The sequence below is a fragment of the Labeo rohita genome, unplaced genomic scaffold, assembly GCF_022985175.1.
Source record: "Labeo rohita strain BAU-BD-2019 unplaced genomic scaffold, IGBB_LRoh.1.0 scaffold_62, whole genome shotgun sequence".
NCBI lineage: Eukaryota > Metazoa > Chordata > Actinopteri > Cypriniformes > Cyprinidae > Labeo > Labeo rohita.
In genome coordinates, this window is record NW_026129546.1 from 925474 (window position 1) to 944877 (window position 19404).

General features: G+C 41.4%; 1 protein-coding gene across 1 annotated transcript; it reads left to right on the forward strand.

Annotated features, from left to right (window-relative positions):
• Window positions 1-2084: 2084 nt before the first annotated feature.
• Window positions 2085-19150, forward strand: LOC127161339 (uncharacterized; the record flags this gene model as incomplete). Its single annotated transcript, XM_051104029.1, has 4 exons — window positions 2085-2134; window positions 18009-18326; window positions 18465-18797; window positions 19030-19150. Coding segments are annotated over exons 1-4 (818 nt in total), but the record flags the coding sequence as incomplete, so codon positions are not given.
• Between the last annotated feature and the right edge of the window lie 254 nt (window positions 19151-19404).

A 19404-nucleotide genomic window follows, 5' to 3' on the forward strand; every position in this document is an offset into this window, starting at 1 on the left:
CAGTAACTCTTCATGTTCTTCGTCATCATCATATTGTTCATTGTTGTGTTCAGTGGTGAATGTGAGTGATGTGACTCTCTCCTGGTACAAAGGAAACAGTTTATTGTCCAGCATCAGTGTGTCTGATCTCAGTATCAGTCTCTCTCTACCTCTGGAGGTGGAATATCAGGATAAAAACACCTACAGCTGTGTGATCAACAATCCCATCAGCAACCACACTCAACATCTGGACATCAGTGAACTCACAGCACTGATAGGTACGGCAGCACTGCTGATAGTAGTTGATGTCGACACTGATATTAATGTTTATTGACTGAGCTGACTGGTCCTCTCTTCTCTGGTGGGTGTGGCTACTGTCATTCTTCTGGTTTATGACATCAGATCCAGAAGAGCTAAATCACAGATCAACCACATATTCACATATCAGAGGTCACAGCAGCGTCTTAATCCATAGTGATTAAATATTTATTATATTTTCATTTCAAAGAACACTTCAATCTGTTCTTGCTCCAGCAGAGAAATAACTGAGACGTTTGATAAGAAATGAACAAGAAATTACCTGAAGACATAAACTGGATAGATCAGAGCCAAACTCTCAGGTCTCACTGTTGCTTTTCACAAGTTATGGGTCAGCCTATTTCTGTTGAAAATGATGTAATTGATCTACAGGAAGCTGAGGCCTTCCTGGAGCTCGAAGTGTGAAAGAAACTGCTAGATTAGGTGTCGGCAACCTACAGCACACATGCCAACAGCTGCAAATCATTTAACAATAGTCAACTGATATACAATGTTAAATCAACCAACAGCTATATCCAGTGATGCAAACTATTTAACCTTTTCTTCCCTCAAATATGTTAAATAACAGCGATCCCCCCCACCCCATTTCGTTCATTTTAGCAAAATATAATTAAAATGTTACGGAAAATGATGGGAAGTGATCATTTTACTTCTTTTTTTGAGTCATTTTGTTCAACAAAATATAAATAAAATGTTATGTGTTACTTCCCTAACACATTTACTGCTTACACAAACATTGATCACACTACAAACAAGACAAAACTATAATGCTATAAGAAATAGAAAAGATTAATTCATTGTTTACCTTTAGTCTTTAGTCTATGATGAGCTCATCTCACCTCTTATCTGACAAGTTTTCGAGTTTAAGTCATTCGTTCATCACGTGACAGCCTCGAAAAACCAGATGACTTGAAACAGGTGAACTAATTCCAGTACAGAACCTAACAGGATGTTGCATATGTGACTGAACGAATCACTCCCCGAGACGACTCGTTCTTCCCGAGTCACATTAAAGATTCGTTCAAAATGAATGAATCGTTCAAGAACGACCCGTCACCCGTAACATTGTAGCCTGAGCCTGTGCACAAACCTTTTGTGCTTAAAAAGTATAAAAAATTTTTTTTTTCGAAAAAAAAAAATGACAGATCGTTTCGCTAGATACCCTTTTCCTTGGCTGGGATCATTTAGAGCCATTTGAAGCTCCATTTAAACTACATCTTGGAAGTTCAAAATCGAGGCACCAGTCAAGTCCATTATATGGAGAAAAATTTTGAAATGTTTTCCTCAAAAACCATAATTTCTTTATGAACAGAAAGACATGAACATCTTGGATGACAAGCGGGTGAGTAAATTATTTATAAATTGTTGTTCTGGAAGTGGTCTTCTCCTCTAATGCACAATTGGCCTTGTCACACACACACACACACACACTGGCGTTTAGTATGGTCACATTGTATATTTGTTATTAAAGAAAGTTTTGACAAGTTAAAAAAAAAAAAAAAGTTTGCATGAAAATATTTTTTATCTTATTTAAAAATGCTTATGTACTGTAAATGCAGCATTCATTAAAAAAGAGGAGAGATGGCCAGTATTGCCAGTGGTTAACCAGAAAAATTAAAAATGGCATGTCATGCCGTAAAGGTTGTGACCTCTGTGCTAGCTGGTGACGTGTATTAACACTTGCAGTTATTTTAGATGTTGGTCATTTCATTTAACAACAGAGGAGCTTCACATCAGTGCGTCAGTAATTTCTTTAAAAGTTTGTCTTTTCACATTTATAGACCTTTCAAGATGTTTAGTAGATTTTGGTTCTGTTTGTGTTTGTGGCATCCATTTGGTGAGTTTAAATGTGTTTTTATGACTTCAGTAATTTCTGTTCTGTAGTAAATTTATCAATTCAAGTATAAATACTCACCAAGAGTGCAATTTTGCTATAATTTTGTGTGTATTTTAGTCATATAAGCTGTGAAGAACTGAATTTGGATCACATGCTGTCCAAGAGGCAGTTTTGTTTTTAAATGCACTGAGTTTATTTCATGACATTAAGCATGTTACATGTATTTCACAGTCATATGTTTAGTCTGTTTCTGCTATCTATTTTGCTATCTACGGCAACATAAAATCAGTGTATGGTGTTTCACTTAGGGCTGTGAGATTTATTGCAATTGATTTTTACTTTCGATTATGGATTCGAATGATTATGAAAACTAGATAATCGAAGCTAAAGCTAAAATGTTGAAACTGGTTGACTAGCGTTTAGTATTCATTTTGTTTGTTTCGCTATCTGAAGCTGGAATGTTTTTCTGTAATCATGCTGAGTGCTTGTTGCCACTGTGATTTAGTGAAGGAAGGGAACAGTGTTTTTGTCCTGATAAACATGCTTAACAAAAATTTTGCCACTAGACTATTAGGGAATACACATTTATATAGGCCTACATGTTAAGTAATTGCAATTTCAATATTGACCAAAATTATTCTTATTATTATTGCCATAATCATTCTTAGAACATAATATATATCATTCTTGATATATAATATATAATATATAATATAATGAGAGAATGAAACATTCTAAAAATGTTTTGAATAATGTTCTTTGAACCAAACAATTAATACAACGTCTAAAAAACTGGACATTTTGAACGTTTTTAAATAATGTTTTTTAACTTACTGGAACGTTACAACATCTAAAAACTGGACATTTTGAACATTTTAGAACATTATAATGGGGAATTAAACGTTCTAATAACACTTTAAATTACATTCTTAGACCATTAACATAACAAGTGACTGATACTGACGTATTTGGGGTCTCCCTTGGGAGCCCAATCACCTCCGATCTTTAGAAGAAAAGGCCAGTGAGAATTGGCGAGTGGAACTGCATGCCACGCCACACCCCTGTACATACGGGTATATAAGATGGCGGCGTGCAACTACTGACTCAGATTTCTACTTTGGAGCCTCACTGTTCCTGAAGAGAGAAGAAAAGAAGAAACAAGCTGATCGTTCTTTGCTGCAGGAGAAGATCGCCGTCGACATCGCCTATCTTCTCTTTGCCTCTCCAACGAGGTACCAGCCTGAGTGCACAGTTGAGTCGCGGTTCTTCCCTGGGCAACCAGCTAAAAGAGCGAATTTCTCAGCTTACACGGTCACGATAAGCCTTATCATTCGATATGTCTTTCCGACCGTGTACTGGATGAGGTAGTTTCCTGACTCCTTCTGACGGACACGATCGCTGTCTCACGTGCCTGGGCCGAGAACACGCTGAGATGGCATTCGTGGATGGTTCATGCCCTCATTGTGAGCGCATATCCATGGCTGCGTTAAGGTTACGCCTCTTTAAGGCTCCCTTCGGCTCCTTTCCGGCCGGGTTCGTCGGGCTCTACAAGCTCGGCGGCAACGCTGGTGAGGAAGAAGGGTAACCTGACGGTTACAGTTTGGAATGTTCCAACGGACCAGGCCCCTCAGAGGTCCGACTCATCACGCCGCCCCGTCGAGATCCCAAGGGAGGGCGCTGGTTCATCCCACGGTGAGCCCAGCGTCTTCTTCGACGCTCCGGACGAAGATCGGATGTCTATCGCGACATCAGTGGAGGGACTTATGCCAGATGAGGCGGGGAAATATGCAGAGCAGCTCCCCCCCGCAGCGGCTGCTCAGTCGGAGACCGACGCTTAACTGGCGGCCATGCTCCTCCGGGCGGCCAAGAGTATTGGTTGGTTGTGCGCCAGCCGCCTTCCCCCGAGCCCTTGCGGCTTGATGATTGGTTCTTGGGGTCCCGACATGACTCGAATCAGCTGCGTCCAGCTCCAGTTCCTTTCTTCCCGGAGGTCCATGAAGAGCTCACTAAGTCGTGAAAAGCACCTTACAGCGCCCGTACACGTCCGGGGTTCTTCCCTCTTCACTACCCTCGACAACAGGGCAGCCAGGAGGTACGTGGATGTTCCCCAGGTGGAGCGTGCAGTTGCGGTGCACTTGTGCCCACAAAATTCCGCCACCTGGAGGAATCGTCCGCGCCTCCCGTCCAAAGCCTGTAAGCTTTCGTCGACTCTCGCTGCAAAGGCTTATAGTGCGGCGGGCCAGGCTGCCTCTGCGCTGCACGCCATGGCCATCCTGCAGGTCCACCAGGCCCAGGCGTTGAAACATCCGCATCCTCAACGATCGCCGCATCCGCATCCTCAACGATCTCGACGACTGGCTGATAATAGCTCACTCACAAGATTTGTTGTGCGAGCACAGGGACCAGGTGCTTCAGCATCTCAGTCTTTGGGGCTTCAGGTCAACTGGGAGAAGAGCAAGCTCTCCCCTGTGCAGAGCATCTCTTTTCTCAGGATGGAGCTGGATTCGGTCAACATGATGGCGCGCCTCATGGAAGAGCGTGCGCAGTCAGTCAGGGCATGGCACCACGGCACATTCCGGGTTGACGTTACCCCAGAATGTCGCCTTCTTTTCAGCCCGTGGTCAGACCTGGCATTCCTACGGGCAGGGGTGCCCCTGGGTCAGGTCCCGAGGCAAGTGATTGTCAACACGGATGCCTCCAGCACGGGTTGGGGTGCTGTATGCAACGGGCAGGCAGCCTCGGGCTCCTGGACAGGACCTCGACTGCAGTGGCATATCAATTGCCTCAAGTTGCTAGCCGTGTTCCTCGTGCTTCTTCGGTTCCACCGGATGTTGCGAGGGGAACATGTGCTAGTCCGCATGGGAATGGCTAACAGTTGCTTATATCAATCACCAAGGGGGTTTGCGGAACTCCTCGCGACAGCCCCTCCTTGGAAGATTTTCCTAAGGAAGGACTTTCTTTCTCAGGGGATGGGCACCATCTGGCATCCGGCAGACCTCTACGGCCTTCCCTAGGCCGTGATTGATACGAACACCTGGGCTAACACCTGGGCTTATGCGCTGAGGTGGGGTCTGTTTTTTTTTTTTTTTGTTTTTTGTTTTTTTTTTCAGCCTGTCAGTAACACAGATAATACACGACAGTGTGTATGTGTAGCTATGTTATCATCATTCACAGCTTTTTTTTTATGTAATTAATTAATTAATTAATTTACTTTTATATACCTTTTTATTTAACCATACTATGACAGACAGGACTGGGGGACAGAGAAAACAGGAGAGAAAAAAAATTGGGGAGAAAGTCAACAGAAGAGGGGGAGAGAGAGAGAAAAAAAAGAGAAGGAGGATAGAGAGAGAGAGAAAGAACAAAAAGAGACCTGCTGACAAAAAGAGAAAACAACAGAAGACACAACAGCAGAGAAACTGCAGCAACAACCAACATCTGTATGAATCACAGTAAATACTAAATGTTAAATGTTATTGTGCAGCACACATAACTAATATTACAAAATATGTTTTGAAGCAACAGCAGATCAAGACAGTGTGCTGCACAATAAATTTTTACACCAATGTGAATGCTTGTGTGTACACCTGTGTGCACACCTGTGTGTGTGAGCACGCTTGTGTTCATAAGGTTCCTCCATGTAAATGTTTAATAGTGTGTGTGTGGAACCACAGCCCCGTCCCACAAGGCATGAAGCACACATGGAGGAGACCCGGGCCCCAAACATCCGGAGGCCCCCCCGGGCACGAGAGTCCCAGGAGAACCACCGCAGGGACAACCGAACCCGGAGTTTCAGACGCTCAGAGCTGCTTTTTGTCTGCTTTGGGGGACAGCAGAAGGGGAATGCTGTCTCCAAACAGAGGTTGGCCCATTGGGTGGTTGATGCCATCACCCTGGGAGTTCAAGCCCACTCCACCCGGAGTGTCGCCTCCTCCTGGGCTCTAGCACGCAGCGCCTCTCTAGCAGACATTTGCAGAGCTGCAGGCTGGGCGACACCTAACACTTTCGTGAGATTTTACTATCTCCGCGTAGAGCCTGTTTCCTCCCGGGTTTTAAGGTAAAGCTCAGGTATTCGGAAGGACGGCTCGGTGTCGGCTTGCTGCGCCATTCCATTCAGATTCTATATCTTCAATCACTGTCACTGTCTCCACCCCCCAACGGTGCGCTTCATTTTATGGCATCCCTGTGGGGCCCCTTCTGCTGGCTCCCAGGGCGTTGGGTAGGTTACGCATTTAGTACATTTGCTCCAACACGCTTGTCTGTTGGCATTTGTCCTCAATGATGTAATGTGGTTCAGACTTGTGGCGTTTTCCATAGGGACCCCAAATACGTTAGTATTGACGTAACATCGTAGAGAACGACTGAAGGGGAACGTCTCGGTTACAACTGTAACCCTCGTTCCCTGAAGGAGGGAACGGAGACGTTACATCTCTCTTGCCACAACCCTGAACTACACTGGAGATGCCGGTGGTTTGGCACCTCAGCAGAAACCTGAGTGAGTGGTTGCACGCTGCCATCTTATAGGCCCGTATGTACGGGGGTGTGACATGGCATGCAAATTCCACTTGCCAATTCCCATTGGCCTTTTCTTCTAAAGATTGGAGGTGATTGGGCTCCCAAGGTAGACCTCAAATATGTCAGTATTGACGTAACGTCTCTGTTTCCTCCTTCAGGGAACGAGGGTTAGAGTTGTAACCGAGACGTTATGCTATTGCAATTTCAATATTGACCAAAATTATTTTTTTTATTATTGCCATAATCGAGCTGCCCTGCTTTACCATGCCCTTTCCAGCTAGCTCCTCTCCTCATGCAAGTCAAGTCACGTCACCATTATTTGTATGGTGCTTTTTGCAATGCAGATTGTGTCAAAGCAGCTTTACAGTATTAACAGGGAAGTTGTGTGTCAAAATAGTGTTTCTCTTCTGGCCAGACGCAACCAGCAATTTAATTCCAGGCTGCAACAAAGTCAATTTGTGCAGAGGACTCATCTGGTTCCTATGATCTTGTCCTGATTGCTGTCTAGGTGACGAGATCTTTGGAGGGGATCTGTCTTAAAGGCTAATCTAGTTGGCATGGTCTCCGCTGACATTCAGGGCTGTAGAGGATGTCTCTAGGTGCTGATCCACCTAGAGGATCTGATAGCTACAGTGACCTCAGAATAAAAAAGAAACAGACTAATATTAGCGTAGATGCCATTCTTCTAATGATGTAACAAGTACACCAGGTGTTATGGGAAGTGTTTCCAGCTCCAGTTGACCTAGTTAATGCAGCCTAACAATCCTTTAGCGGATTTGAATTATAAAAATAATGAGGAGCTAAACTATTCAGGGCTTTATAAGTAATTAGCAAGATTTTAAAATCATTACGATGTTCAATAGGGAGCCAGTGCAGTGTTGACAGAATCGGGCTAATACGATCATACTTTCTGATTCTAGTAAGAACTCTAGCTGCTGCATTTTGGACCCGCTGGAGTTTGTTTATTAAGCATGCAGAGCAACCACCCAGTAAAGCATTACAATAATCTAACCTTGAGGTCATGAATGCATGAATTAACATTTCTGCATTTGCTATTGATAGGAAATTAATTATATATATCGTTTTGAGATGGAATAATCACCATCGCTGTTTTCTCAGAATTTAGCAGTGGAAATACAGAGCTGAGTATCATCAGCATAACAGTGAAAGCTAACACCATGTTTTCTGATGATATCTCCCAAGGGTAAAATGTAAAGCTTGAAAAGTAACAGTCCTATTACTGAGCCTTGCGGTACTGCACTTGTGATCAATATGATACTTCTTCATTCAGTGCCATGAATTTATGGCAATCAAATAAGTACGATTTGAACCATGCCAATGCAATTCCTTTAATGCCAACATAATGTTCTCTATAAAAAAAAAATATTGTGCTCAATAGTGTCAAACGAAGCGTTAAGATCCAATAGCACTAATAGAGAGATACAACCATGATCGGATGATAAGAGCAGGTGATTTGTAACTCTAATGAGAGCAGTCTAAGTACTATGATACAGTCTAAATCCTGACTGAATATCCTAACATAGGTCATTTTTTCTAAGAAGGAACATAGTTGTGATGGTATTACCTTTTCTGGTGTCTTTGACAAAAAAGGGAGATTCGAAATCTGTCAGTAATTAATTAAACGTGTGAAGACCAGTGCAGAGCAGAGATCGGATAGGGTAGTGAACCTTTTTGAAACTTTTTGGGCAGGTGATGTCAGTTTGGGGATGGACTGAATGGCTGAAACTAACTGGAATAACTGGAACAGCACAAATTCAATGATTTGATTATTACAGCAAAAAAATATATATATATATATATATATATATATGTGAAGGAAGTGAGAAGGAAATACTTTGCCACATTGTTGATCTGTAGTTCATAATATCCATTATGTTCAGTTGTGGTGTCTGTGATGGTGAGAGATCCAGTTCGATTGTCCAGTTTCAGTCTGTCTCTGAATCTCCCATCAAGAACATTATCATATACAGTTATGTTGTCAGTCTGTTTATTGATTTCAGCTAGTGACGTATTTGCTGAAATATATATATATATATTTCAGCATTTACGGTTAGCCTGTTGTGGCAATTTTAAAAAATATATAATAATAATAAAAATTAAAAAAAATTACAAATTAAAAAAAAAAAAAAAAGAAAATAGGAGGAAAAAAAAAAACTTTGCCTCACTACATCGTTTAGTTTGTTTTCTTTTTATTTTCACTTTCACTTTACGTGATTTGGGGTGTAGTGGTTCAATTAACGGCGGAAGGACGAGAGGAGATTGCGTCATCAGTAAGGTTTGTAGTGCAAGAGTGATGGGGATTTACCGGGTGAAATGGAAAGATGGCCGCTTGTCCAACTGTTGCTTCCCGTGAGCGATGACTGGTGCGTTGCGGAGTCCCTCTTGACTCTTGATGCGTTGCACGTCAAGATCGTCAGATTTTAACGAAGATGTTTTCAAGACAAGTAAAGGCTGCTTATCCCTCCTGTCCTGGTGTCTGACGACAGCCATTACACTCTCTAGCGTCCTACGTTCCTGCAAACCAGGTCAGTACCCGTACGCCGCCATTACACGCACTCATTCATTCACGCTCACACTTGTATAACATTCACTCCTGCACATTCGATGTGTTTGTGTTTCATTATTGTTTGATTAATTATTTTGTTTTTTGATCTTTTGATTTGTTTAATATTATTGACTTTGAATTGTGCAATTAATGTTTATTCCATGTTTCTTTTTCTCCTTTTTTCTTTTCTCTATGGACATTTTATGAATGATTGTGGATGTGAAACTGTTTTTCTTTTTGTTTTGTTTTTATATTTTTATTATTACCATTGTTATTTTTTGTTTCTTTTCAAACAAGACTTTTTTTTTTTTGCATTGTAGAATAAATACCTGGTGGAATGTGAACAGAGTTTCCCCATTTCTGTGTCTCAACATTGTAACAGGTGGTTTCTTCTTTTTTTTTTTTCTTTTGCTATCCTGGGTTATTTTAGAATTGTCAGGATAAATCCTGGCTGGCGCCCGAACAACATCACTTTAAAAATTGACTTCTTTTTTTTTATGCTTGGGCGGCCACCACCGTTACAGAGTGGCGCCCAAACAGGGACTTGAATTTGAAATCTGAAAGCATGGACTTGAAAATTTGAACATTTGAACACCTGAAAACTTGAAAACACTTATTTTATGAATTGTTTGTGTTGGGAAATTATTGAAACCAAAAGGTAAACTGTTTTGTGAACGTAAATTACTGTATTTTTGTAAATGTTGTGTTTTTGGTTAATGGGAGAGACATCAGTTTGAAAAAGGTTTTTTTTTTTTTTTTTTTTGTCTGTGTTTGCAAAATCATTTAATTGTGAAAGTGATTGTGACTTGTTGAACACTCGAGTTGAAAACATAATTCCTGAAAAAAAAAATCCTGTTTGTTATTTTTGATGGAAAACCATGTTTAATTGTCTGATGGTGTTGAAAGGACAATTGTTTGAACTAACAAAGTTTTTCTTGCATATGGTAAAACCCAAGTTTGGTGAAGCTTGTAAAAATTGTGGTGTAAGAAAATACTGACACAAACACAATTGCTGATTTACATTTACATTTACTGCTTTACTGCCAACACGTCTTACAATCAAACACACACCACAAACATGGCGGCTACCCCTCCTTCCCCATCTATTTTCGTAGAAGTGGAGCCTCCACCAAACATCTCAACTCCAGTATGGCCACCACTAGGATGACCTCGGATGCCTTCAGTACCGCCACCTGGTGTATCTGTAATGTATAACACCCCTATTCCATTTAACCCTATGCTTTCTGTATCCCATATGTCAATGTCTTCTCCTGCTTTGGTTGGCAGCACTCCTGTGCAAACTCTCAACAGTTCACTGCTCAGGTACAAGGAAACTTGGATATTCTGTTTGACTTCATGAAAAGACAAGAAAAAACAGTGAATGATCTTATTCAAGAAATAAAAGTCACTTCTTCCCATCATAAAAGTCAATTTGCTGACATTGTTGCAAAAGTGGAGGATAACAAGAGTCAAGTCTTCACTCTGCTGACCACCACCAAACAAAAAGAGGAATCTGAAACAGACAAGTTGACTAAAGCTATGAAGCAAATGATTACAGATGAACTACAAAAGGTGGAATCTACCTTGGTGTCTGAAATGCGTTTCATGGTGGATCAACTCCAGGCAGAAGTTCAGCAGGACATTAAAGCTGTTCAGGACACATTTCAAACAAACCATGATCACACTACTTCAGAGCTTCAGCAATGTGTCACCCAAATCGACAAGTTTTCTACATGTGTAAAGGAGTTGAGAAATGAGATGGAGAAAGGTTTTCAAGGTCTCAAAAAACAAATGGAGGAGCAACAAAAATTGCCATCACCAGTTCTCAGCACCCCCATTACTTCAACTCTGCCATCTGAGCCTTCAACTTCTGTAACCCCTTTTCCATCATCTGTAGTAAAAAGTGATCATATCAAGTTAACTTTTCCCACCTTTGGAAGGCCGTCAGACGAGGCAGACCCCCTACTGTACCTAACTAAATGTCAGGATTTCTTAGCTCTTCATCCCCTCACTGATGCGGATATCCTGACCACCTTCCGTACTGTTCTACATGGAACTGCTCGTGACTGGTGGGAGGTCAGACATTCCAGCATATCCACGTGGAGTGGGTTCGAGGCTGCATTCCTTTCTGCATTCTTGTCCGAAGATTATGAGGATGAATTGGCTGAATGGGTCAGAACCAAAATCCAGGGTGAGAAAGAAACTATAAGAGATTTTGCATTCTCCTACAGAGCCCTTTGTAAAAGATGGAAAGCTGATCTAACTGAAGGTGAAATTGTAAAGATGATACTTACGAACATCAAGCCTTACCTTGCCAGCCAACTGCGTAGTCGAGTGAATACTGTGGAGGAACTGGTCAAGTTAGGACACCAACTGGAAAAAGATTATGAACAACAGCTTCGATATGAAGGTCGAATAGGCCCTAAGCATCCAACCACATCACAAAGACCCTCATCAAACCGGGTTGGACTTTATTTTCTTCAGTGGAATGCAGATTAATGTCTTCACTTTTGACTGATCAAAAGTATTCTTTCAAGTTTTCACCTGCAAAAGAATATCCCTTTCAACCAGGCAATGCCAGCGTGCCAATTGTGAATCCACAACAAGAAAACCTGCAACAGGAGAAAACATAGAATCTGTCCTTATTGAGTTCTATTCCACCTCCCTCCCCTCAACTGTTAATCCAACAACCTGACAATGTAGATGAAAGAATGTTAATCAGAAATGCAGTGGATGAGGCTCACTTACCTCCAGATGGTAAACAGCAGTTGCTCAGTATCCTGGAAAGCAACCCTCGGGTGTGTACTCTCCGGACTGGACGTACTGATGTTCTTCAACACCACATTTATACCACTTGCCAAATACCCATTAAACAAAAACCATATTGCTTATCCCCTCTCAAGCAACTTGCCATGGAGGAACAGCTTGAGGAAATGCTGAAACAAGGAATCGTTGAACCATTTCACTCCGGTTGGGCCTCACCAGTGGTCTTGATACCCAAAAAGGACGGAAAACTCAGATTCTGTGTGGACTACAGAAAAATAAATACTGTGACAGAAAGTGATGCTTACCCACTCCCCAACATCACCGAAATCCTGGAGTCACTCTCTGGAGCAGCTATTTTTTCCACTATTGATCTTAACAGTGGCTATTGGCAGGTGCTTATGGACCCCAGTAGCAAAGCCAAGACTGCTTTCATCACACCTGCAGGTCTCTACCAGTTTAATGTTATGCCGTTTGGTCTCAAAAATGCTCCTGCCACTTTCCAGAGACTGGAAACAGTCCTGGGAGAGCTAAGAAGAAAAATATGCTTTGTCTGCATAGACGATATATCCACTCACCTTCAATCACCCAGCACTTCCTTGACCTTCAGACTCTCCTCCACAGGTTGGAGACTGCAGGTCTAACTATTAATTTGAAGAAGAGCAAGTTCTGTCTGCAAAAAATCACCTTTCTGGGACATGTTGTAAGCATCCAAGGTATTTCAGCGGACCCATGTAAGACAGAGGCCATTCACGCCTATCCTGTGCCTAGAAACCTGAAGGAGGTTCAAAGGTTCCTCGGATTGACTGGGTGGTACCATCGATTTGTCCCGAACTTTTCAAGAATAGCTGAACCCCTCAACTCACTGAAAAAGAAGGGACATCGTTTTCAGTGGACGCCACAGTGTCAACAAGCATTTGAACAATTAAAGTATTGCCTCACCTCACCTCCCATCCTTGGCCATCCAGATCTTCAGCTCCCCTTCACCGCTTACACAGACGCCAGTGACACTGGTTTGGGTGCCATTTTGGCACAGCGGAAGGATGCTGGCAGGGAGGTTGTTATTGCCTATGCAAGCAGAACTTTGACAGGAGCTGAACTTAACTACACAGCCACTGAAAAAGAATGTCTGGCAGTCGTGTGGGCCTTGGAAAAATGGCAACATTACCTGGAACACAAACTTTTTACAGTCGTCACAGACCATTCCGCCCTGCAATGGGTTATGAATTCCACCAAAACCACCAGCCGTCTCATCCGTTGGGTCCTGTGACTGCAGAAATTTGATTTCATCATCGAATACAGAAAAGGGAAACTCAATGTACAGTCGTGGCCAAAAGTTTTGAGAATGACACAAATATTAGTTTTCACAAAGTTTGCTGCTAAACTGCTTTTAGATCTTTGTTTCAGTTGTTTCTGTGATGTACTGAAATATAATTACAAGCACTTCATACGTTTCAAAGGCTTTTATCGACAATTACATGACATTTATGCAAAGAGTCAGTATTTGCAGTGTTGGCCCTTCTTTTTCAGGACCTCTGCAATTCGACTGGGCATGTTCTCAATCAACTTCTGGGCCAAATCCTGCCTGATAGCAACCCATTCTTTCATAATCACTTCTTGGAGTTTGTCAGAATTAGTGGGTTTTTGTTTGTCCACCCGCCTCTTGAGGATTGAACACAAATTCTCAGTGGGATTAAGATCTGGGGAGTTTCCAGGCCATGGACCCAAAATTTCAACGTTTTGGTCCCCGAGCCACTTAGTTATCACTTTTGCCTTATGGCAAGGTGCTCCATCGTGCTGGAAAATGCATTGTTCTTCACCAAACTGTTGTTGGATTGTTGGAAGAAGTTGCTGTTGGAGGGTGTTTTGGTACCATTCTTTATTCATGGCTGTGTTTTTGGGCAAAATTGTGAGTGAGCCCACTCCCTTGGATGAGAAGCAACCCCACATATGAATGGTCTCAGGATGCTTTACTGTTGGCATGACACAGGACTGATGGTAGCGCTCACCTTTTCTTCTCCGGACAAGCCTTTTTCCAGATGCCCCAAACAATCGGAAAGAGGGTTCATCGGAGAATATGACTTTGCCCCAGTCCTCAGCAGTCCATTCGCCATACTTTTTGCACAAGATCAATCTGTCCCTGATGTTTTTTTTGGAGAGAAGTGGCTTCTTTGCTGCCCTTCTTGACACCAGGCCATCTTCCAAAAGTCTTCGCCTCACTGTGCGTGCAGATGCGCTCACACCTGCCTGCTGCCATTCCTGAGCAAGCTCTGCACTGGTGGCACTCCGATCCCGCAGCTGAATCCTCTTTAGGAGACGATCCTGGCGCTTGCTGGACTTTCTTGGACGCCCTGAAGCCTTCTTAACGAGAATTGAACCTCTTTCCTTGAAGTTCTTGATGATCCTATAAATTGTTGATTTAGGTGCAATCTTAGTAGCCACAATATCCTTGCCTGTGAAGCCATTTTTATGCAACGCAATGATGGCTGCATGCGTTTCTTTGCAGGTCACCATGGTTAACAATGGAAGAACAATGATTTGAAGCATCACCCTCCTTTTAACATGTCAAGTCTGCCATTCTAACCCAATCAGCCTGACATAATGATCTCCAGCCTTGTGCTCGTCAACATTCTCACCTGAGTTAACAAGATGATTACTGAAATGATCTCAGCAGGTCCTTTAATGACAGCAATGAAATGCAGTGGAAAGTTTTTTTCGGGATTAAGTTAATTTTCATGGCAAAGAAGGACTATGCAATTCATCTGATCAGTCTTCATAACATTCTGGAGTATATGCAAATTGCTATTATAAAAACTTAAGCAGCAACTTCTCCAATTTCCAATATTTATGTAATTCTCAAAACTTTTGGCCACAACTGTAGCCCCAGATGCATTATCCAGGTCTTCTCCAACCTCGAGTTGCAGTCTGTACACCGGTTTTAAGGAACCAGAGCTCCCGTTGTCAGACGTTGTCTTGTGGGAAGAACAGCACAAAGACCATGAAATTATAAAACTGTTACAAGCAGTGGCAGAGAATAATGCAAGTCTGATGGACCAATATGAAGTTGTTGAGGACAAATTGTATCATAAAACTTACCTCCCAAATAACCAGTTGCACTACCGAGTGTATGTTCCCAGCAGTCTTCGGCCCTCTCTGTTGCAGCATTACCACTCCAGTCCTCTTAGTAGCCATGGAGGGATTTACAAAACATACAAACGACTCCAGGAAGTGGCTTTCTGGCCAGGCATGTGGTCTGGTGTAAAAACGTCGTGTGAAAACCTGTGTAAAATGTCAAACATTAAAGAACGATAATCAAAAACCTGCTGGAAAATTACAGCAAATCACCACAACCCATCCAAACTAAATGTTGGGAGTTGACATCATGGGCCCGTTACCACGAAGTTCAAACCAAAATGAATACCTGCTAGTTTTTGTTGATTATTTTTCTCGATGGGATGAGTTGTTCCCCATCCGTCAGGCCACGGCTCAGACGGTTGCTGCCATCTTTAGGAAAGAGATTCTGACTCGATGGGGCGTGCCAGACTTCCTTCTCTCAGACAGGGGCGTTCAGTTTGTCTCTGCTGTGTTCAGAGAACTGTGTGAGAATTGGAATATTACACCCAAAATAACTACAGCATACCATCCACAAACCAACATGATGGAAAGGGTGAATCGGACCCTCAAAAGCATGATGGCAGCCTACGTGGATGATAATCACAAGAAGTGGGACCAGTTCTTGCCTGAGTTCCATTTCGCCCTGAATTCAGCTATCCAAGAGACCACTGGACTATCCCCAGCCGAACTCCAGCTTGGCAGAAAACTCCAAGGACCAATGGACAAAATGCTTCATGGCCCTAATTTGACTCCAGACACTGCTTTTTATGATGTTGTTCATCATCTCCATCAGCTGCAAAAACAAGCCAAAGAAAGTAGTGAAAAAGCCAAGCTGAGACAACTGAGAAACTATAACAAGAAGAGAAGAGAGCTGACATTTAAAAGCAAAGACAGAGTATGGCTACGAAACTTTCCACAGTTTCCAAGTGCAAAACACAATTTTAGTGCAAAGTTGGCACCCAAGTGGAAGGGGCCTTACTGTATACTGAAGCAGCTGGGTCCATTAAACTACCAAATAGCCCTGGAAGACACTGGAGAAGATGTACGTACAGCACATGTCTGCAATTTAAAGATGTGTTTTCCAACAGCCGAAGAGTTGGATTTCTTGGAAAAACAAAAACAAAGTGAGCTATTCCAAGAAACCTCTGAAGATAAAGAATTCCTAGGTTTCTAATCACTTAGGAACTCTTAAAACAACCATGGGTTGTTTTCTCCCAGGGAGGGAGAGTGTGGCAATTTTAAAAAAATATATAATAATAATAAAAAAAAAAGACAAATTAAAAAAAAAAAAAGAAAATAGGAAAAAAAAACTTTGCCTCACTACATCGTTTAGTTTGTTTTCTTTTTACTTTCACTTTCACTTTGCGTGATTTGGGGTGGAGTGTTTCAATTAACGGCGGAAGGACGTAATATAAAAGTGAAGGAAGACGTAACCAAGAGGAGACTGCGTCATCAGTAAGGTTTGTAGTGCAAGAGTGATGGGGATTTACCGGGTGAAATGGAAAGATGGCCGCTTGTCCAACTGTTGCTTCCCGTGAGCGATGACTGGTGCGTTGCGGAGTCTCTCTTGACTCTTGATGCGTTGCACGTCAAGATCGTCGGATTTTAACGAAGATGTTTTCAAGACAAGTAAAGGCTGCTTATCCCTCCTGTCCTGGTGTCTGACGACAGCCATTACACTCTCCAGCGTCCTACATTCCTGCAAACCAGGTCAGTACCTGTACACCGCCATTACACGCACTCATTCATTCACGCTCACACTCGTATAACATTCACTCCCGCACATTCGATGTGTTTGTGTTTCATTATTGTTTGATTAATTATTTTGTTTTTTGATCTTTTGATTTGTTTAATATTACTGACTTTGAATTGTGCAATTAATGTTTATTCCAAGTTTCTTTTTCTCCTTTTTTCTTTTCTCTATGAACATTTTATGAATGATTGTGGACGTGAAACTGCCAAATTGGAAACTTGAAATAGTGATGCAATTTCTACGGGGATTTCAAATTTAAACTGTTGAACTGTTTTTCTTTTTGTTTTGTTTTTTTATTTTTATTATTACCATTGTTATTTTTTGTTTCTTTTCAAACAAGACTTTTTTTTTTTTTTTGCATTGTAGAATAAATACCTGGTGGAATGTGAACAGAGTTTCCCCATTTCTGTGTCTCAACATTGTAACAGGTGGTTTCTTTTTTTTTTTCTTTTGCTATCCTGGGTTATTTTAGAATTGTCAGGATAAATCCTGGCTGGTGCCCGAACAACATCACTTTAAAAATTGACTTCTTTTTTTTTATGCTTGGGCGGCCACCACCGTTACACTGTCCTTGGCTAGTGCATTGAAAACCTTGTTGGGGCACTCATCATGATTGTACACTGTGAGCCCATGACCTGTGGGCCCATACAATGTTGTAACATTGTAACGTTCAGCCCATAGAGTTCATAACACCATACCCTAAACCAGTCCAAATGAGTCCCAGTGTATATACAATCCAAGTGATAGTCCAAATGCTTGTGTCTGGAAAGGTGAGCAAGAACAAAACTCCACAGTCCAGGATTGGTGATCACCAACACATTTGTTAGTGTTTGCTTGCCTTACTTCCTGCTTTATGCTGCTTTACTTCCTGATTTGTGTCTGGCTCTAGGCTAAACAGTTCTAGGCTCTGGTGATATGAAAACGGGATCCATAATTACCACAGGGCTGTTACTGCAATGCATCTGCAACCGCTTCTGCACCCAGCTTAGCTGGTGTTTTACCTTGTGAGAGTAGCAGCACTTCCCACTGATATTGCTTTAAGTAGTATCAGTTTGTTTGTTGATATTGTTGCATGTACTCACTGGAAAGTTGGTGAGCCATGCAGCAAACACCAACATCAAGTGATTTTAAAGGTTTAACCTGTGACAAACTGTGTTCTTCAGGTGTGCTTGGTTTTGCTTATGAAATATCAGTAATGAAGGGAAGTTCAGTCACTCTGAACTCTGATCTTACTGAAATGAAAGACGATGATCTGATTCAGTGGAGGTTTGGAAATAAAAATACGTCACTAGCTGAAATCAATAAACAGACTGACAACATGACTGTATATGATGGTGTTCTTGATGGGAGATTCAGAGACAGACTGAAACTGAACAATCAAACTGGATCTCTGACTATCACAAACACCACAACTGAACATAATGGATATTATGAACTACAGATCAACAATGTGGCAAAGTGTTTCCTTCTCACTGTCTATGGTGAGTTGAATAGTTGTTTCATGTGTTTGGTATTTTAATCAGCACAAAGGTACAATTATTAATCCTAACTTCTCTTTTTTACTGTCTTAATCTGTGAAAAACCCTTTTTCTGTTTGTTCTGTATGTCTGATGATTCAGGAGAGAAGTCTGTGTCAGTGAAAATTGGAAACTCAATCACTCTAAACTCTGGTCTTAGTGAAATTATGGAGGATGATCTGATTCGGTGGAGGTTTTTTGATGATCCAATTCTGTGGTGGTTTGAATATGAATACATTTTAATAGCTGAAATCAAGAAACGGATCAACAGCATGACTGTATATGATGATGTTCTTGATGGGAGATTCAGAGACAGACTGAAGCTGGACAATCAAACTGGATCTCTGACCATCACAAACACCACAACTGAACATGCTGGACATTATAAACTGCAGAGCAAATATATTAAGACTGATATATTTTTGACTGTTTATGGTAAGTAAAAAAACAAAAAAATGTTTCCTCTGTGTTTTAATGACAAAATTGAAATTAATAAATACACCATTTTGTTTTTGATTTTGTTTTTTCTTTTTTTCTTTTTTATGATATTATTTCAATTTTAAAATTGTAGCTATTTTATGTAGCAAACCATTATTAACATATTTACCAGTATTAATCTGTGCTGATCGCTGTTTCTGTTGTTCTCCATGTGTTTTTGGTGATTCAGATGAAATATCAGTGATGGAGGGAGATTCATTCACTCTAAACACTCATTTTCCTGAAATAATGGATGATGATAAGTTTTGGAGCATTCGGTCAAAGTTTTTGGATGATCAGATTCAGTGGATGTTTTTTAAGACTTTAATAGTTAAAATCAATAGACGGGTTGGCACGACCGATGTATATGATGATGTTCTTGATGGGAGATTCAGAGACAGACTGAAGCTGGACAATCAAACTGGATCTCTGACCATCACAAACATCACAACTGAACATGCTGGAGATTATCAACTAAAAATAACTGGAGTAAAACCATCATCAATAACATTTAGAGTTTCTGTCAATTGTAAGTAGCAATAGATTTTCATGTCCTTCAAATATT